The sequence below is a fragment of the Pan troglodytes genome, chromosome 3 (assembly GCF_028858775.2).
Source record: "Pan troglodytes isolate AG18354 chromosome 3, NHGRI_mPanTro3-v2.0_pri, whole genome shotgun sequence".
Taxonomy (NCBI): domain Eukaryota; kingdom Metazoa; phylum Chordata; class Mammalia; order Primates; family Hominidae; genus Pan; species Pan troglodytes.
Genome location: NC_072401.2, coordinates 61,334,652 through 61,356,851, shown reverse-complemented (window position 1 = coordinate 61,356,851; position 22,200 = coordinate 61,334,652). Strand labels below are relative to the sequence as shown.

Sequence of the window (22,200 nt, the reverse complement as noted above, 5' to 3'; positions counted from 1 at the left end):
ATAAATATCAATATAAGCCCATAAGGTTTTATATTATTTTTATTTTTATTTTCTTTTTTTATGGCTTGGATGACACTTTATTTTCAGATCCAATACTAGAAGTTGTTTCCATGTTCACATTTTCCTTCCTGGTTTTAAAAAAAGAGTTGTATTTTTTTTTTTGCTTTTTTAAAATTATACTTTAAGTTTTAGGGTACATGTGCACAACGTGCAGGTTAGCTACATATGTATACATGTGCCATGTTGGTGTGCTGCATCCAGTAACTTGTCATTTAACATTAGGTGTATCTCTAAATGCTATCCCTCCCCCCATTGTTATTTTTCATAGCTTAAAAATCATTGACATAGAATAATTCCAACTAAAGTACGTATTAAATCCCTGGAAAATAAATTTTGACTTAACAGGGTAAGTTGTGAAAAGATGTTTTGTCACAGGAAAAAGGAAATCCTCCATTTAAAACCCTCCATGCTGAAATAAAGGAGGAGTCCCATCTTTCAGTCATTCCACTTCAGGCTTTTGATATAACTAATCTCTTTTCTTCTTCTTTCCTGTTTTGGCAAGCTTTCGGAAACAAAACAGGCAAAATTTTGTGATGATAAATATCACAGTTGCCACGCAGGCCAGCAGGAATGCTGTCACATCCAAAGAGTGGTACTGGATCCAGGTGAGGTTGTGAGCTGCGACTCGAAGGTGCTTGGCTCCTTTGTGGCGCATGACAAACTCAATCCAGAAGACTGCTCGATCCAGGGGCTTCATTGGTTGATCATGATGAATTCTTGATAATTTCATGACATTCTCTTTATAGCTGAAGGATAAATATAAAAATATCAACATTAAAAGTAAATTTATTGCTTAAGCATATCAAGTCTATGGATGGTCTTTGAAAAGTGTCACACAAATGATTGAAAGTAAGTGTCACTGAATTGACATGAAATTTCAATATTTTAATTCATGTCATTACAGAAAGTTTGGTTTTTAAATTGGAGTTTTATAAATGACAAATACCTTTAACAAGGAAAATGGAATTTTCGGAGGGAAAGTTAATGTTTTCTGGAGCAGAAAATATTGTGAGCCATTCTAAGTGCTATAAGTAAGATAGTGGAAATGCAATCTGAGAATGATCTTTTTGATATTTTTAATTTTTTTTTATTTTTTGAGACAGGCTTTTGCTCCATTACACAGGCTGAGTGCAGTCACATGATCATGGCTCAGTTCAGCCTTTCTCTTTCGGTCTCAAGTAATCCTCCACCTCAGCCTCATGAGAAGCTGGGACTACAGCTGCGCACCACCATGCCTGGCTATTTTTTTTTTTTTTTTTTTTTACATTTTTAGATATGAGGTGTTGCTGTAGTGCCCATACTGGTCTGGAACTCCTGTGGTCAAGTCATTCTCCTGCCTCTGCCTCCCAAAGTGTTGGCCCTACAGACATGAAGCACTGTGCCCAGCCTATTTTGACATATTTAAAGAAGAATTGTGCCACAACTGGTGAAATGCCTCCTAACTAGTTTCTCAGCTTCTACTCTAATCTTTTGTCTTCTACTGTATTTTCCTTCTAGTAGCCAGAATATTTTCCAAATTAATATCAAATTATGACACTCACCTGTTAAGATTTCCATCTGGTCTCTTGTTACATTAAGAATAAATTCCAAATCTGTCTTTGGTCTAGAGACCTCTACACAGGCACCTACTTGTCCTAACCCTTTCCCCTGTACACTTTCTTCTAGAGACAATGGCCTTTGGTTTTTCTTTAAACTCCTGAAGGTGTTCTCACCTTAGCCCCTTTACACCTTTTGTCCCCTGTGTCTCTCTCATTGAGCATTCTTTCTTGCAACTACTTGAGGTTTGCTTCTATTTCTTTTTGAGGCTTCCCCTTAAATGATACCTCTTGGAGAGTCTTTTCCTGGCCACACTATAGGCACCCATAGGATTTCTCTAGTGCTTCGTGCTTACTTTGCTATTTGATTTCTGGAACTTTAAAATATGTTATATATCTTCTACAGTAAAACTTTAAGTATGAAATACATAGGATAAATGTATGTACACTATGTGACTACCTCAAAATTTTAAGATTATCTTAAACATTATCCCAAAGTGAAGACACCAATTTATCACAAACTGCATAGAAGAACTCTCTCCTCCTGGGCCATTTTAGTCACTATTTTTATCCTCAAAGTAAGTATTAACTTGATTTCTAATATCATAGATTAGTATTGTTTATATAATTGAATTAAATAAAACATATTCATTTCTGTTTTTGTTTAGCAGTTGTTTAATAGCATTGGTGTAGAGAGTATTCAGTTGATTGACAAAGACCACAGATGATCTCTTCATTTTATGATTAATGGATATTTGTGTTGTTAACATTTTTTGAGCTTACTAATAATTATGGTATTAAGATATTTGTATGCTTTATTAGGTTTAAAAATTTATTCATTTTTGTTGGATGTATACTTGGAAGAATAGTTGATGAGAGAAAGGCACATTTATAATTAGAATTTTTTGTTGACTGAATTTTTTAAAAATTATTTTTTATTTTAAAGAATCAGATTGTTTTTAGTTATCATTTTTGGATGATTTATAATTTATTTCTAGTATGACTAGGACATGTAATTTTTATGAATTTGAATCTTATACAATTTACTTAGTGTTTATTTGTGGCCCAGCATATGGTAAATTCAGGTAACTATTTCATATAATCTTTTTTTTTTTTTTTGAGACAGTCTCTCTCTGTCACCCAGGCTTGAGTGCAATGGAGTGATCTTGGCTGACTGCAATTTGCATCTCCTGGGTTCAAGTGATTCTCATGCCTCAATCTCCCAAGTATCTGGGACTACAGGTGCTCGTCCCCTACATCTGGCTAAGTTTTGTATTATTAGTGGACACAGGATTTCACCGTGTTGGCCAGGCTGTCTCTTAACTCCTGACCTCATGTGATCCTCCCACCTTGGCCTCCCAAAGTGTCAGGATTAGAGGTGTGAGCCCCCACACCCGGTCTCCATAAACTCTTCTAAAAATGTTTATTTTCTGTCTACACACACACAACCAGAGATATATGTATGGATACATATATACAGATATATATGCAATATATACACACACACATATATAACACATAGGTTACATTTAATTGTGTACTTCAAATGTTTTATCTCCTTAAATAAAATATTTCAAAGATCATTATTTTGTCTTTTCTTTTTGGTCTGTTTAAATTTAATGTGAGTACTGGTAGTTTCACTTTTTTGTTTTTTTTTTTGAGTTGGAGTCTCGCTCTGTCACCAGGCTGGAGTGCAGTGGCACTATCTTGGCTCACTGCAACCTCCATCTCCCGGGTTCAAGTGATTCTCTTGCCTCAACCTCCTGAGTAGCTGGGACTATAGGTGCACACCACCATGCCCAGATAATTTTTGTATTTTTAGTAGAGACAGGGTTTCACTATGTTGGCCAGGAGTATGGTCTCGATCTCTTGACCTCGTGATCTGCCCTCCTCGGCCTCCCAAAGTGCTGGGATTACAGGCGTGAGCCACTGCACCTGGTCAGTTCAAATTTTTTTAAAAAGTTTTATTTTTACTTTAAGTTCCAGGATACATGTGCAGAATGTGTAGGTTTGTTACATAGGTATATGCGTGCCATGGTGGTTTGCAGCACCGATCAACCTGTCATCTAGATTTTAAGCCCTTCATGTATTAGCTATTTGCCCTGATACTCTCACTCCCCTTCCATCCCCCAAGTCACCCCGGTGTGTGTTGTTCCCCTCCCTGAGTCCATGTATTCTCATTGTTCAACTCCCTCTTATAAGTGAGAACATGTGGTGTTTGGTTTTCTGTTCCTGTGTTAGTTTGCTGAGGATAATGGCTTTGCATTTCATCCATGTCCCTGCAACAGACATGATCTCATTCCTTTTTATGGCGCATAGTATTCCATAGTGTACATGTATCATATTTTCTTTATCCAGTCTATCACTGATGAGCATTTGGGTTGGTTCCATATCTTTGATATTGTAGATAGTGCTGCAATAGACATACATGTGCTTGTGTCTTTATAGTAGAATGATTTATATGCCTTTGGGTATATACGAAGTAATGAGATTGCTAGGTCAAATGGTGTTTCTGGTTCTAGATCTTGGAGGAATCACCACACTGTTTTCCATGATGGTTGAACTAACTTACATTCCCGTCAAAAATGTAAAAGCTTTCCTATTTCTCCCCAGCTTCACCAGCATCTGTTGTTTTTTGACTTTTTAATCATCGCCATTCTGACTGGCATGAGATTGTATCTCATTGTGGTTTTGATTTGCATTTCTCTAATGATCAGTGATATTGAGCTCTTTTCATAAGTGTGTTGGCTGCATAAATGTCTTTTTTTGAGAAGTGTCTGTTTATATCTTTTGCCCACTTTTTGATGGTGTTGTTTTTTTTTTTTTTTTTTTTGTAAATTTGCTTAAGTTTCTTGTAGATTCCGGATATTAGACCTTTGTCAGAGGGATAGATTGCAAAAATGTTCCCTCATTCTGTAGGTTGCCTGTTCCCTCTGATGATAGTTTATTTTGCTGTGCAGAAGCTCTTTAGTTTAATTTGATCCCATTTGTCAATTTTGGCTTTTGTTGCAATTGCTTTTGGTGTTTGTGTCATGAAATTTTTGCCCATGCCTATGTCCTGAATGATATTGCCTAGGTTTTCTCCTAGGGTTTTTATGGTTTTGGGTTTTATATTTAAGTCTTTAATCCATCTTGAGTTAATTTTTGTATAAGGTGTAAGGCAGGGGACTAGTTTCCGTTTTCTGCGTATGGCTAGCCGATTTCTCCAGCACCATTTATTTAATAGGGAATCCTTTCCCCATTGTTTGTTTTTGTCAGGTTTGTCAAAGATCAGATGGTTGTAGATGTGTGGTGTTATTTCTGAGGCCTCTGTTCTGTTCCACTGGTCTATATGTCTGTCTTTGTTCCAGTACTATGCTGGTTTGGTTACTGTAAGGTGTAAGGAAGGGATCCAGTTGCAGTTTTCTCCATATGGCTAGCCAGTTTTCCCAAAACATTTCTTAAATAAGGAATCCTTTCCCCAGTTGCTTGTTTTTGTCAGGTTTTTTAACGATCAGATGGTTGTAGATGTGTAGTGTTATTTCTGAGGCCTATGTTCTGTTCCATTGGTCTATATATCTGTTTGGTACCAGTACCATTCTGTTTTGGTTATGTAGCCTTGTAGTATAGTTTGAAGTCAGGTAGCATGATGCCTCCAGCTTTGTTCTTTTTGCTTAGGATTGCCTTGGCTATATGGGCTCTTTTTTGGTTCCATATGAAATTTAAAGTAGTTTTTTTCTAATTCTGTGAGGAATGTCAATGGTAGTTTGATGGGAATAGCTTTGAATATATAAATTACTTTGGGCAGCATGGCCATTTTTACAATATTGATTCTTTTTTATCCATGAGGATGGAATGTTTTTCCATTTGTTTGTGTCCTGTCTTAATTCCTTCAGCAGTGGTTTCTAGTTCTCCTTGAAGAGGTCCTTCGCATCCCTTGTTAGGCATATTCCTAGGTATTTTATTCTCTTTGTTGCAATTGTGAATGGGAATTTATTCATGATTTGGCTCTCTGCTTGTGTACTGTCAGTGTATAGTAATGCTTGTGATTTTTGCATATTGATTTTTGTATCCAGAGGCTTTGCTGAAGTTGCTTATCAGCTTAAGGAATTTTGGAGCTACGACAAAGGGGTTTTCTAACTATAGAATTATGTCATCTGCAAACAGAGACAATTTAACTTCTTCTCTTCCTATTTGAATACCCTTTATTTCTTTCTCTGGTTCACATTTAAATCCAGCATCTTATTCTATATATATATATATTTTAATTTTCTAACCTGTTTTATGTTTCTTTACTTTCTTACTTTTTTTGAAGTATCTTAAATCATTTCTTGTCTTACTAATTTTTTGGTAAAGTGTTTTTAATGTATTCCCTTAGCTGGTACCACCTTACCTCATAATAATATTGGTAGGAGTAATAGACTCTGAATTGATGGTAGCTGGTCTAGGCACAGCATTTTTCATAGTATGTCCTTTGGATTATGGAAAAGTTAAGTATTACATATTTATTTTATCAACATTGAAATCTTTGTATTTCAAAAGGCATCTTCCAAAAAGTAAAAAAAAAAAATCTATCTGTCCATAATGGAAGAAAATATTTGAAAATCACATATTTGATAAGGGATTGTATCTATAATATATAAATAATTCTTATGAATCCATAATAAGATAAATAGAAAAAGACAAAATATTCACAAGATTAAAATAGAAATTTATCTAGGGAAGATGTGTGAATGACCAGTAAGCACGTGAGAAGAGGGTTAACATCTTCAGCCATAAGGAAATGCAAATGAAAACCATAATGAGAGACCACTTTACACACACTAGAAAGGCTGTAATAGAAAGACAGGTGATAACAAGTGTTGGGAAGAGTGTGAAGAAATTAGAGCCCTCCTATCCAGCTGGTGGTAATGAAAAATGATGCAAATACTTTGAAAAACAGTTTAGCCATTCTTCATAAACAACAATTTCCCATATGCCTCAGCAAGTCCACTCCTAGCATCTCCTCAAAAGAAGTGAAAACATATTTTTACACAGAAAATATGTATAACAATGTTCATAAGTGCCAAAATTGGAAAGACCTAAAATGTCCATGCCCTGATAAATGGGTAATTTTGGTATAAACATATCAAAGAATATTATATAGAAATAAGAATGAATGAGTTCTGATACATCCAACAACATAAATAAAACTAAAAATAATTATGCTAAGTGAAAGAAGTCATTTATGAAACACCATAAATTGTATGATTTCATTTATATAAAATATGTGAAGAGAATAATCTATTGAGAAACAAAGTAAGATTGTATTTTTCTAGGACTAGAGGTTTATTGGGAGTGACTTCATACATTATGAGTTTAATTTGAATTCATTAAAATGTTCTTTAGGGCTGTGGCTTTGTAACTATATAAACATACTAAATATATTTAGATTTTAAATTTTAGTGAATGTTATGCTATGCAAATTATAATTCATTATCACATTTCTTAAAATAATGATAATAAAAATAAATTTTTGAGAAAGAATAGATTCATACTTTCAGAAATTTTAGGTATTGAATTGAAATATTTTATCATATTTCTCTAGTTATTTCTTTTCATTGTGTATTCTATCATTAAAAATATTTAAAATAATTATCTACATATCTTTTTTTTTTTTTTTGAGACGGAGTCTTGCTCTGTCTCCCAGGTTGGAGTGCAGTGGCGCGATCTCGGCTCACTGCAAGCTCCGCCTCCCAGGTTCACGCCATTCTCCTGCCTCAGCCTCCCAAGTAGCTGGGACTACAGGCGCCCGCCAACACGCCCGGCTAATTTTTTGTATTTTTAGTAGAAACGGGGTTTCACCGTGTTAGCCAAGATGGTCTCGATCTCCTGACCTCGTGATCCGCCCGTCTCGGCCTCCCAAAGTGCTGGGATTACAGGCGTGAGCCACCGCGCCCGGCCATCTACATATCTTTAATTTTTTTGATTTTATAATTAATTGCAGTCATTGGTGACCCATTAAATCTGTGGGGTTGAAATGTAACTTTGAAATAAACTGTCTAGTGGAAAGTAAGAACAGATTTTACATTGGTTAAATCACTTCAATCCCTTCAAAATTAGTCTCTTAAAATGGGTTAAAATTCATATTCACTGTTGAGAAAATAATTTATAAATACCACCTGGTCACAAAATTGTAATACTCACATAGGGTCATTAATGACTGACTTCAATGCATTGAGCAAATCTCTACTTGACATGGTCCTGATGTCCACACTGAGGGCTGCTCCCTTGGCTTTCATGTGAGCAATGTTATCATGTTGATCTGCAAACAAGGGAATGCCCACCATAGGGATCCCATGGTAGATAGCCTCATAGATGCCATTGGTTCCACCATGAGTTATAAAAGCTTTGGTTTTGGGATGACCTAAAAGTGGATGAATTTTAACAAAATTATTAATTATAAGGTACGGGAATTGAATAAGAAATGCACAATATAAGGAACTTAAAGCAAAACTGTTCCCTAGGTAACATTATACCCACAAAACTGCATTGAAATTGTTTTCAAATTTCAGAGGAATTGCCAGGTGAACAAAATGAAAAAGCATATTCTTAATTAAAAAATTAAAATGTGCAAAAAAAAGAATAAGATTGGGTATACAAGAACGTGGTCTCTTAAGTATTATAAATAATGAAGTCACATTTACATATTTAAAAAATATTTAAATACTTAAAATATTTAAAATATTTAATTTTTTTTTAAAGGCAGCAGGGAGTAGGGTGGAGGTGGGGCTGAGGAAGGACCGGTTACGCATCATCATGAAATGTGTTATCATTTTATCATGATAAAGATTGGTTATTTATTCCCATAAAAAGTAGAGTCACTGGTAATAGAAGAGTGTCCGCTATTTTTCAGTGCCTGTTGAAATAACCCTGCAGTAGGGGAAAGAACAGAGGTAAAGTTGCATAAATAGGAGACAGACAGAAAATCCAGGATGTTATTTAAAACCTGTGAGAGGAAATTACACCTGAACAAAGAGATTTTTATTCTGACCATAAAGAATGTGACTGTATGTAATAAAATGCCAACTACTATAGTGCATTCTTTTTATACTAAGACTGGAAAATAAATATAAAGTAGTTAAATTTGATTTGTTTTTTAGTTTTCCAATAATAAATGCTAAATATGTCTGTTTTATATTGAACTATTATCACTCCAATTGGCTGTTACTAATATATTCACTGTTTGTTCTCCAGAGTCTTACCAAGAAGGTCATTCTGGGGTAACCACTTGTACAGTCGAGTATTGGAACCTAAAGTATTTGGCTTCTTGCTATCAAATCTCCATAGAACCTGTTAGGGCAAGGAAAATATCTTGTTCAATGAATAGAACTCTAAAAACATAGCATGTTAGAATTCTGAAGAGATTAATAATCAGTTAATCCATATAAAAGATGAAGAAATAAGAAGTGATGTCAAGTAATGAGAACTACTAAAAGTTTGAGGTAAGTTGAATACCCACATTTAATGTCTTTACTTTTATAATCAATTTGGTATATAAAGAAATAATTACATTTCTAACATAATAGCTAGACACATGAGATTGTGAAAGGAAAATAAATCTTGGCAACCCAAACTCTATGCTAAAGGGAAAAGTTAAGCTGCTCAGGGCAAACCTACCTCCCATTCTATTCAAAGTCAGCCCTTGACTCACTGAGATAAATGCATATCAAATTGCCTCATTTGGAGAGGCTAATCAGAAACAAAGGAATTCAGCCATTTGTCTCTTATCTACCTATGACCTGGAAGCCACTTCCATGCTTCAAGTTGCTCTGCCTTTGTTTCTAGCTGTCCCCCATTTCTGGACCGAACAAATGTTCATCTTATATATGTTGATTGATGTCTCATGTATCCCTAAAATGTATAAAACCAAACTGTCCCCCCACCACCTTGGACACATGTCATCAGGACCTCCTGAGGCTGTGTCATGGGTGCACATTTTCAACCTTGGTAAAATAAACTTTCTAAATTATCTGAGAACTGTCTCAGATATTCAGGGTTCATATTTTGGTAATCATGAAGAGATTCTGAGTGGAGGTTCCCTGACCTTTGATAAATGTCCTATCAGTGCTTGGTACCAGCATGAGCTAAATTTATGGCTCAAACAAAGAAGACAATTGGCTGAGGTCTGGGAGCAACCCTCCAAAGAATCCCTGATACCCCAAAATTCAGACAAGATCTGAAGTTTATTTTGCTGTACAACTCCTTTTTGTTTTTTCTGGAGTTTTACTTGCTTCCTACAAGAAAGGCAAGATTTCCTGTTTTCACGACAATGGAAGGCAGGTAACTCTGTGGAGTTTGAGCTCGCTCCCAGGAGGGAGGATGAATTTGAGGTTTCTTTCCTGATTCTAGGATGGCAGAGGGCAGTTTTGGCCTGAAACCCATCCTTAGGTAAACAGCTGATTGCGGTTTTGTCTTAGTTAATGTTTAACAACTAGCTGGACTTAATTTCTCCTTACCATTACAGTGCTTAGTGATCACATTTTTGGGATTTTTTTTTTTGTACATTCCAGTATTTCTCCCATCAGATTTGATGAACTTTACCTGACTTGATCAAATCTGAGTGAGAATTCCAAATTGTGGGTAACAAAGCCTGTCTAATTTGGCTAAAATTCTTTGCAGAGGCAAAAGAGAAAACAAAACAAAACAAAACCAAACAAAACCTAAAAACCATGCTCTTGGTTTCTGTGTTTGCTTCCTGTCTTTAAAAAAACCAAATGTTCTTTTGTTTACTTTTCCTCCACCCTATACCTCCTTTTGCCTTTTGCCATTTGCAGTATGAAAAATCTAGAGAAGCCTTCTAATGACTTGAACTCTTTTAAAGAATTCAGAACAAAGGCACCACTCACCCCTTTGGGGGTGTTCTGTTTTCTTTGTGGAGTTCCAAGAGTTGTGGGCAGATTTTTTTCTCAGTCCAAAGCTCTGTTTTCCTATGTTGAATGACCTGATCTCTTTGGCTTTGAGATTACCACAGATTACCTCGTACTGTGAGAGGATTTTACCTTGGCATGTGTAATGGCAGACGAGTTACAAAGTAGGGGGTGGCTGAGTACAGTTTACTGGAAGTAGTATTGACTGTTGTTATTTTTTTCCTCCTAGGAAGTTGTTGTTTAAGAATCCTAATTCTAGTTTGGAGATATGTTGTAAAGGGTCTCCTCTATTGTTTTTATTCCGCAAATTAATCTCATTTGGCTTGTCTGTGTGGATTTGTGTGAGAAACTGAACTGTGGTTTACATAGGAAAATGAGAGACTGAGTTTTCTCAGCTCCAAAGTGAAAGGGCATCTGCTCCTCCCAGGCAAAAGGCACCCCTAAGCAACTGGGGGCCTTGTGGGAGTGTCTTGGGGTTGACCCCCTGTGACATGGAGTGGCCCTGAGGGAAATCCCCAATAAAAATTAACTTTTAAAAAAAGGCTAGTCCAGGAAACACATATGAGGGCAGATCACCCAGCATTTTGAGCCCTCTCAGAGGTCATACACCTCTGAAGAGAGAAACTGAGATACGTAAGAGGGTGGAAACAACTCAGTGGTGACACACTGTGGAGACTGCCCACAAGCAGCACACATTGATTCACCACACATAAACCCTAGGCCACAGCTCAGTTCCTCCTTTTAGGAAAAAAAGTGGGAAACAAATAATCTAAGAATGAGGAGAAAACAAGAGGAATGACCCCCTGATATCACTTGGTAGGTTTTATGACACCTCTACTTGGCAGAGTTTATGTAAAATGAAGGTAATATGGTCTTTGTGCACATATACATTAAGAGCCCTAAGGTTGTCCTTCAAACTATAGAGTTCCTAAGTTCTCTCTTTTTTAAAAAAATTCTTTTCTTCTTGCTTTAAATTTGCTTTTATTTTTCTATTAAGATAAAAACCACACTATGGATTCAACAGGTTTTTGTCTGTAAGCTGGTCAATTTTTTTTATCTCATGGCTAAAGTTCTGAAGTAAAAGCCATAGAATCTTTTGTGTGTGTGTACATGTGTTTGTGTATATTTAAAAGGCCATTATAATTTCTATAATTTTATGTTTAATAGGCAATTGAATCCATTTTATTTTCCTTCCAGCACACCAAATTTTTTCTCTCTGTACATTATGATGTAAATTTTGCTATTTAATTTTCACTTGGTTTCTTTTAATATGCAAATGTAAGACTATTTAGCTTACAACTGCCTATGGTGATCAAGTATTCATACAGATTACCTATTGAAACAGGTTATCAAGAATTTGGAAGTCTAATATGGCAAAAAGTAGTTTTCATAAATCTATAAGATGTACTTCTATTGGCATGCTTAATATGTGTATGTATTTATGTGTTTTGTACACAATGTTTTACTACTGAAAATATATAAAAGAGCTCTAATTAATTGGCTTAAGAAAATAAAAGTGCTTGAATTAAATACTTTGCCAGAAAAAAAGACTAGTCAAATGCTTTTTCAAGTTTATGTAACTTCAATAAAATTTTTATAAATAAGATAACTTTACAATTATTGCTAAAGTATGATAATATTAGAAATGCATTAAGACTTGCCAGCATACATTTTTGTTTGCATTTATTAATCAAGCAATTTCATACTTATTCTTGCCAAATACTTTAAGGTGTCAAAATTTGACATAGGGGTTAAAAAACTGTAAACCAAGCCCAAAACAGAATGATCTTTGCTTGTGTAATTTTTTAATAAATAAGACATTGATATTGGTTTAATGAAAATAGCCACATCTTGAATTAAGTAAGATTATCATAACTTCTAACCCTGTGGCATTAAGCAATCTAGTCCACAGGCAGTAAGGTTTGTTTTGGGAAAAAACTGTTACCATTTTTATTTCAAAGCTAAACTATAAAGGGTGTGAAATAGCAACACTATCCTTCAACTCATTTTCAACTCATATAAGTTTTTTTCCTCAAGTTCTGTTTGTTGTGGCATAATGCTAACAGTGTTTTCTAAAAGCTATTCAGCTCCTCAAGGTCCAGGGACTATCACAGAAGAGGTGGGTGTGTGAGATTTTAAGAACTGATACTGAGAGATAAGTTAGTTTATTTATAAATTAATCATTAATGTCAAAGACACACTAATGCAAGACCAACATATGGGCCCCTGTGTCAGATTAACAAGGTTTTCTGGAAGCATAAACTGACTTCTTAATAAAGATTATAAAGGTTATGAAAGGCTGAGGAAAGTTACATCTTATGGTCAAGATTAGAATTTTATAGATTGTTCATAAAATTTTGAAAAACAAAGTTATTTGGCTTCATGCTATTTTATTAGGGCTTATTGTTTGGCAAATTGAGTCTCCTCTCTCAAAGAATGAAGATTTTTGCCTTTTTTTGAAATCCTTGAGTTACAACGTTAGTCAAATGAATGATTTATCTTACCTGTGATATTAAGTGTTTTAAACCTTTGATATTTGAGAAATTTTCCAAACAAATTATAAATTATGTTTTTTTCTGACCTAAGTAATCCTTTAATTTATTAGTTTCCCTAAAGTCCAAAAATGACATAATTTGGCTTATTTTGTATAAAAAATATACAGGAAACATTGTCAAATATGAAATGGTGTTTGGTCTTTTTGAGCTGTATTTATATAAGTATGTTATTGTTATGTGTTCCAAAATTATGGGAAACTCCTATAATTCTGATATGACTTAGTGTGTACGTTATCAGTAACAATTATATTTGTTAAGTTATTGTGTGCCACAGAGGTAACAAATTTCCTTGTCCATTGTGTCTTTGACTGAGGCTGCCCTAAAACTTTTTGTCATCCACAGACAATTGTTGTCTTACTTTGGTCCTCTTTAGAAGGTGATTTTATACACAGCCGTAAAATTCTAACAGGTGCTCTTGAAAAAAAGTTTTTGATAATTTTGGAGATTGTGACATTAGAATGGAAGAAAAACTTTCAGGACTCATGGAGAACTAAAATGTTCATGAATATCAAGCAGAACAGGAATTAACGACATGGACTGAAATAATAGAAAACTAAAGTAATCTTTTAGACTTTGCTTAAAACATTGCTGATCCTTTGTTTTGTTTTTTTTTTTAGAGTGAAGGAATCTTTTTTTTTTTTGAGCTATTAACAACTTTTAACAATTTAGTGTACTCCTATGAAAAAAATTTAGAACATATTTGTTTCCCTCTACCTGATTTTTTAGAATTTGGAAACTATTTGTGAGTATTTTTTACTTTTCTCAATACAGTTATTTGCATAAGTGCAATAAGAATCTATTTTCATTTTTAACAAAACACAGTTGGAGAAACTGGTTATTTTATCAAGGCTTCCACTGGAATGGTGGGCTTTCCTTTAGGGAATCAAACTTAACTTATGGAGCCAATAAAACCCCTTGGGAAAACTGGCCTCATACCTTCATCTATCTATAAGGTCCCTGTACAGGGTTCCTGAACTGTGTTAAGCAAAGAATGTAACTTTCTGACAGGCCCAGGAACCCCAAGTTTATTTTGGAACCCCAAGAGGAGAGGAATTCACCCAACTCGTAGGTATTTGATGGTACAAATCTATGGCTTGCCTCAGCTTCAAAAAAGTCCTATCTGAGATTCTTTCTATAAGACAAAGTTCCATCAAAGCCACTTTAAAAGCCTATGTAAATAAAAAATTATTCTTCCTCCTCTGTATACAATAATCAGGCCAAGTATAATAAAGCAAATCAGTTGTACCATGGTTTGTCTTTAGTAAAATTGGGAAACTGAAGAGAGAAAACTTATGTTTCAAAAATAACAGTATACCTGTTGTTAGACTCTAGTCTTGCCTAATGTTTTTCAATTTTTATTACTGTCTACAGTTTGGACTGAATTCTAATTTTTCATGGCTACACGTCTTCACAATAGTGTCTTCAGGTTTTTTTTCCTCCCTTTCCACCATTTTTCCTAATTTGGAGTCACTGTAAACTAAGTCATGCTTTCATAAAGCCCTACAAATTAAGCTAGACAACTTAAACTTCAGAAGAAAATAACAGCAACCAATTTACATACATAATCCACTTTCTTACCTGCCTACTGATTTATGGACTTCAGAGTAATGGGCCTATATTAATTTTAAAGGATTTTTCTTTTGTTTGGTTTTGTTTTTCTCCCTTTCTCCCTTTATTTTGTCTTCATAGGACATGAGACTTCACAACCTACTAAAAATGAACTTTCCTAATAACTCAGGACCTGCTTAGGAATAAACCATCCTTGCCATTCGAGATCAGATGAAAACCTGAGACCAGAGACTCATTTTCTTCTAAAATGCTTTCTCCAAAAGATTTTTTTTAAATGTAAAAGGAAAATAAACCTTGGGGCCCCAAAGTCACTAAGCAAATCACTGCCTCCCATTCTATTCAAAGTCACCCCTCTGCTCACTGGGATAAATGCATATCTGATTGCCTCCTTGGAGAGGCTAATCAGAAAGTCAAAGGAATGCCTCCTCCTTGCTTCAAGTTGGCAAAAATAAACTTTCTAAATGTACTGAGACCTGTATCAGATATTTGGGGTTCACAAGATTATCAATGAAATATTCAAATATTTAAGAATTGTTAGGCAGTCTTCATTCTAGTAATAAAAAAGTAGCAAATTAGTAATAACCTATGTATTTATTTTATATACTTTATACTAGCTGTAACCTTCCAAATTTAATATAAATTTATTAATTTTTGAGTGATATGAGAAGAGTTTACTTATATCCACTTGTCTACTAGTCATAAGTTATTTTATGAATTTGACATCATTGATTACAAAAGACTAAATATTTAAACTGCACATATGGTGAGAAATAATGCTACATATGTAGTATGTGTAATTTCTTTTCATTTGCTAACTATCAAGTGCTACTTTCAGGAAAAATTTCAAGTGGCAGTGTTTGACACAAATTCAGACTATTATCAGTATTGCTACTTTTGTAAATGCTAACAATGTAGGATAAAGGAGCCCATTGACAATTCATGATTAACAATACAGATGCTGAAAATGTAGAAAATTGTATTTTGCTGCATTTTGCTTAACTGATCTTTCACACTTAGATGATGCACTACCTAGCATTGACAGCCTTGATATATGGTCAGCTATAGCCAGTCATTACCATGTCTGGTACCAAACTAAGGTACTGAATTTAGAATTCCCAAGCAATCTTTATAAACTGGAGTAGAATTTACAAGTGTTGACCTTGTATTTGATATGGGAGTGTTAAAGTAACTCTGTGTTTTCAGCAAAAACTTGCATCGATCATTCAGAGAGGGCTATGTCAGATAAGAAACTAAAACGTAAATTGAAAATACACAAAGATTGTATAGATTAGAAAATAAGTTCCTACCATGTTTATTTATATTTTCTGCTCCTTCCTCAATCTGGAGAAGGCACTAATCTGATTCTTAGAGCATAGTCTTTGTTGGGCCACATTTAATAATGCACATAGTCTACCCTAAAAGCAGGATTCTATCTCCATCCTTTCCATTACATTTTTCTGCTTAAGACATTAGTGGCACCCAAGTCAGCAGAGCAGACAAGTTTTTTTTTTTTTTTCTCTAAATCTACTTGGCTAGGTGGGTACCTCCAGAGCAGTGGCTAGTCAGACTAGGACATTCTTTCTCTGAATGGCACCCTGAACAGAACACTAAATAGACCTATTCCAATGCATGGGAAGTAAAAACAGCCAGATTGCTTGGTAAGACGAAGCTGCATGATGCATTTCAAAGTTTTTTCAATACTTGCTTATTGTTATTGTGATAGTACAGTAACTTATTAAAATTTAACTGCTTTTTGATAATATCTACAGTGTATACAGTACCTTCTAAAATCCTGTAAACCAAAAGGAGCAAATGACAGGGCAGAATTTAGTGATTTCTATGTACATGCTACGATACCATGATAATACCAAACTTCACTAGCACCTCTTAAATATATTTCCTTCTGATCACAATATTAATGCCAACGTTATTATCAACCAAAACTCCTCTCTTTATGATTTTAAGATCTTCCATATATGTTTTTGTTTTGAACAGATGTCTGAGATAATTAGAACTATCATAGCAGTTAAATTTTCAGGCAGAACATTTCTGTAATGGACTCTTGAAGAGTTTAACAGATTCATTGAGTAGCCATCCACAGTTAAGGCACTTTATCTAACCTTTTGTGGGATCTGGGAAAGGGCTGATGCAATCATGTTGGCACTTTCTTCTGACATGTTACTGATCATCGACCCCAGAGAAAACACCACAATACCATTTTCTCCAGAGCTCTGCACGAACTCTTCCATTTCCTGTGAAGAAAGAATTTATTCTATCAGAAAAGAGCAACAGAAAAGAACAGAAAAGAAAACACTATTGACAGGATTGTTACAAACATCTAAGATGAGAAAGTCAGAAGCTATTGGAGTAATTTTTTTAAACTGACCTAATCATTCAGTTTCTTTGAAAGGAGATGTGTAATATAATATATGTGGGATCTTTCATGCAAATTTGTGTAAATATGTGTGCATATGCATGTATGTATGTGTGTGTAAGGAATAAATGAAACAAAGCTATGACACTGCAGTAGGAGGAGATAATGCTAGAAAATGTTACACCCAGACACTTTATTTATAATATTATAATTACTAACATAGGTTATTGGAAGGTAGCTTTACTTGGCTTCAATTCTAATTTTTTTTGTGGTTCTACTAAATCGCTTGTGTTTATTTGGGGTAGTTTTATTTTATTTTATTTTTTTCTGTTCAGTTCTTTCAGTTAGGAGTCATTGGAGCCATTACATGGCTATGAGCAATGAGGAAAAGTTAGTTACAATTGGAATGATTTTATATCTACATTTATTTAGCTTCTAGCTCTCTAACCCTTTATATTTCACTTAAAGTTAGGGTTTCCTAGTCTTACCCCACTACCCCTCACTGCCCCCGACACCCCCACCCCCCCAAAACACCTTAAAAGCTGAAGTGTAAGAATCACTGACATTCAGCAGTCTGGTATTGTGGTTTGGAATTTCTGGGAAATAGTTCTGAGAATTCCATTTATAATACAGTATTATATACTATATAGTTACATAATTAAGTGATCTTATTTCTCAGGTCATTGTTTAGGTATGACTATGACACCTTTTGTCCTGAAATCACACTGTGAATTTGATGTGCTATTTATAACTTACCGTGAGGGACCCCCATCATCACTTTGCTGTGTCTCACAGGGGGCACTTGAACCACAGTGGGAGAGGTCACCAGGACTTTCTCCAGTGGAGATCTGCTTACCCTCTAGAGTAGCTCCCTCACACTATATGAAGCTCCTGGTGAATATGTGTTTGCTTTGAAATGAATGAGAATTATTCTGACTTGTGTTTCCTGATGTGTCCCTGTTTTTAAACTTAAATCCATTCTCTAATGCCACATCGCTCAATGTATTCTCACACCAAAAAAAAAAAAAAAAAAAAAAAAAGAGAGAGAGAGAAAGAGGAAAAGAAATGTAGACCCATAAGTTTCCTGGATATCATATCAAAATTGTATACTCATCTTTTTGTTGCTGTTGTCCCTTTTGTTCTAAATTCTCTTTTTCTCAGTAAAATAATGACCAACCCCTTCTATCATAACAAATATACTTTCTGGTCCTAATCATTGGGGGAAATTTCTTTATAAAACTGTTTACAAATAAAAAAAGAAATTCTAAAATATGTCAATTCAGACCATATATTGGTAAGTATTTTTCAAAAATATAATTTAACTTTATGACATCTTTTTTTTTTTTTTGAGATGGAGTCTTTCTCTGTCACCCAGGCTGGAGTGCAATGATGCAATCTTGGCTCATTGCAACCTCTGCCTCCCAGGTTCAAGCAATTCTCCTGCCTCAGCCTCCTGAGTAGCTGGGATTACAGGCACCTGCCACCACGCCTGGCTAATTTTTCTGTTTTTAGTAGAGACAGGTTTCACCATCTTGGCCAGACTGGTCTTGACCTCCTGACCTTGTGATCCACCCGCCTCAGCCTCCCGATGTGCTGGGATTACAGGCATGAGCCACTGTGCCTGGCCTGACATCAGTTTTAATTGGAGATTCAGTGTATGGCTATTAGAGATAATTCATGAGGCATCCAGGAACTCAGTGTAATTGCAGTTGCCTGTAGCCACATTTAATGTAACTTGAGTTCAATGTTTTGTCTCATTCACTGCCAATAGTCTGCTTCACCCACCCAGTAATGAAGTAATAAAACATCTATTTATAGACAGATCAGCACTGATCTCATTCTGTGATGTCTTTATGAAAGTAATGGTAATAGAAGATCAATGTAAGTAGTTTTATAGAAGTATGAAAATTTAGAAAAAGAAAATCATTTACCCATATCTCTATCTCAATTTAAAATGTGTACCATTTCATTATGGGTTTAATTCTATTTATATAACTCAATGTACATATGTGATGTTTATTTAGAAAATTTTATTCTCATTGTATATGCCTTTTTATTCTACAAAAAAACTGTGATCTTGTTCTACTCATCATTTTGTTCCTTAGTTTCCAACTATACCTGTACCACGGCTGACAGTGTAATTAAACATTGCTTTGAAAAAAGGATTGTAATGGCTTGGTATGCACATTATGTAAGTTTTTAACCATTTCTTAATGTAAGATATTTGAATTATTTCCAGAGTTTTTTTAATGAATATTTGCTACCGATATTGAATCTTACCATCATGATTTATTCTCTGTACAGTTTCATGTGAGTATATTATAAAGGCAATGCCTATATGCATTTTTCAAACACTTGATACTTTTTGGCAAGAGTCTTATTCTTTTGAAATATACAAACATTATCTGAGAATCTAATACATAATGGAAAAGCAAGCAAATTTGTCGCAACAATTATTTTGTGTACAAAAGAATTAGAGAACAGTTTCACAATTATTTACTTGGATTCAAGTCTACCTTCTGCAAGTTAACAACAACGGAGGCTCACACTTGTAATCCCAGCACTTTGGGAGGCTGAGGCATGTGGATCACCTGAGGTCAGGAGTTCAAGACCAGCCTGGCCAACATGGTGAAACTCTGTCTCTACTAAAAACACAAAGATTAGTCAGGTGTGTTGGCAGGTGCCTGTAATCCCAGCTACTCAGGAGGCTGAGGCAGGAGAATCAGATCGCTTGAACCTGGGGGGCGGAGGTTTCAGTGAGCCGAGATCATGCTAGTATCAGTAATAATCACTATTGTACTACTAGTCATTTATCCCTTGTCCTCCTTATTCTGCTACTCTCTTCCCCCTGCTACTGGCACTATCACTTTCTTTTAATGTGAGTGAGGAATTTTTTTTTGAGAATAAGAGTACACAGAATTACCTTTTAAGCTAGAATATTAATGAAGAGCCTCCACCTTTACAATACAACTTTAGCTTTCCAGCTTGTTCAACTGACTGCCCAAACTTAAACATTTACATTTAAACAAGTACACAGAGTATCTGTTCTCTAGGACTTTGCTAGAGAATATAATCTTGATGTGTTGGAAAATCAATCACTATTAAATGAAGACTGATATCTTAAATGGCTGGCACATGTTAGCTAATTTAAAGTATTAGAAATAATGACTAAAATAATCATAATATCAACAATATTTTTGGATCACTGGCTATGTGTCAGAGACAACTTAAGTGTTTTATCTGTGGTAACTACTTTTTTTCCACACAGCACAATATGAAGTTGTGATTATTATTGTAAAAGTAGTCATGATTGCCTAAACTCATGTAAAAGTTCCTAAATGATCTTTACAATTTACAAACTTGCCTTTTTGCAATATTATACATTGGGAATATTGGGATTTTTTAAAAGGAAATCTGATCATATCTCTTCATTTCTTAACTCTTTTCACTCTTTTCAGTAGCTCTCCATTGTCCCTAATGGGTATATCAAATTTCATATATATATATATATATATATATTTTTTTTTTTTTTTGAGACAGATTCTCACTCTGTTGCCCAGGCTGGAGTGCAATAGCGTGATCTCGGCTCTCTGCAACCTCCGCCTCCTGGGTTCAAGTGATTCTCCTGCCTCAGCTTCCCAAGTAGCTGCTATTACAGTCACCTGCCAACATGCCTGGCTAACTTTTGTATTTTTAGTAGAGATGGAGTTTCACCATGCTGGCCACTCTGGTCTCCAACTCCTGACCTCAGGTGATCCACCTGCCTCGGCCTCCCAAAGTGCTGGGATTACAGGTGTAAGCCACCACGCCCGGCCCATCATTGACTTTTACTCAACCTTTTCCTGTAAATTAAATTTGGAGTCCTGGGAACTGCCCTTATTGCTTTTCTACTTTTCTGCCTTAATGCAAGCCTTTACTTTTTTTGTTGTTTATTTGTTTGTTTTTGAGACAGAATATCGCTCTGTCGCACAGGCTAGAGTTCAGTGGTGTGGTCTCAGCTCACTGCAGCCTCTGCTCCCAGACTCAAGCAAGCCTCCTGCCTCAGCCTCTTAAGTAGCTACGACTATGAGACTACAGGCACACACCAGCATGCCTGGCTATTATTTTATTTTTTATTTTTGTTAGAGATGAGGTTTTACCACGTTGCCCAGGCTGGTCTCAAACTCCTGAGCCCAAGCAATCATGCCTTCTCTGCCTCCCAAAGTGCAGGGATTATAGGTGTGAGCCACCTTGCCTGGCCTCTGGTTTTCTTTTTGTGTCTTTCTCACACCCTCATCATTTCACCTATCTCTGCACATTATTGAGTACTCACTTTAATTGTCAATGAGTTTGGGATCTCTTCTGCATATTTCTTTATCATTGTGGTCTTTCCTTATAACACTTTTTAGACTTTTCTTTTTCACTTGTTTTTATTCTATCTTTCAAAGTACAATGTAAGGCATGAGGGAGCAGAAACTGTGCTACCTTTATTCTCTGAAAATCCAGCACTTACCTGTGGTTTGTATTAATCACTCTACAAATATTTTTTGAAGAAATGAATCATACTATCTTTTGGGTTGCACAATGAAGGCCTTACTTTAACCAACCCTGTTTTCAAAATCTCCCTAGTAAACCTCTTTGGTCTTTAATGATAATAACATTCACATACTTGTGATAGTATAGAAATATATGATTTTCTAATGGCAAGTCCTTTTTTTTGACCTCCCATATTCCCCTTACTCTGAGTTAAACACTCTGAAAGAAACATATCCAGCCATTCCTTCTGAAAATGTCAAGCAAACAAATGAAACAATAATACATTTACCTTAGGCAGGGGTTTGGCTGGTTTACAGTGAAGTCCTCCAACAAAATCAACATTTGGTAAGAATGGGCGAGGAAATTCAAAATCCCAATAGGTTCGAATGAGCCACATTTCAGCTTTCCCCATTGTCTCAAATAATGTAGTGGGTCTTCCTGATGGAAAAAAACAAAACAAAACAAAAGGTAGCTAACATGAGAATTGTTATTTGAATATGCAGGTATTTTCCTGAAAGGACTTGGAATAACATACCCAAACATATATAAAATGTCTGTGCATTGATAAAATATATATAAATACATTTATATATAGTCATAATTTAAATTTTATTTATTGCATATGTTGCTCATATGTATATATAAGGAAGGCAATGTATTCAGAGATCTGTAAGAAGAAATCACATCTTTAGTGTAACATCAGT

At 35.1% G+C, this 22,200-nt stretch overlaps 1 protein-coding gene across 3 annotated transcripts in view; it reads right to left on the bottom strand.

Annotated features, from left to right (window-relative positions):
* Positions 1-21: 21 nt before the first annotated feature.
* Positions 22-22,200, bottom strand: part of LOC461289 (UDP-glucuronosyltransferase 2B15) — a 47,889-nt gene continuing 25,710 nt past the window's right edge. For all 3 annotated transcript variants that reach the window (XM_054683053.2, XM_024356139.3, XM_054683052.2), the window contains 5 exons: positions 21,786-21,934; positions 16,728-16,859; positions 8,819-8,906; positions 7,761-7,980; positions 22-806 (listed from right to left, as the gene is read on the bottom strand). In XM_054683053.2, coding sequence (XP_054539028.1) covers positions 527-806; positions 7,761-7,980; positions 8,819-8,906; positions 16,728-16,859; positions 21,786-21,934 — 869 coding nt within the window. In that variant the 3' untranslated portion in view covers positions 22-526. The remainder of the gene's footprint in view (positions 807-7,760; positions 7,981-8,818; positions 8,907-16,727; positions 16,860-21,785; positions 21,935-22,200) is intronic.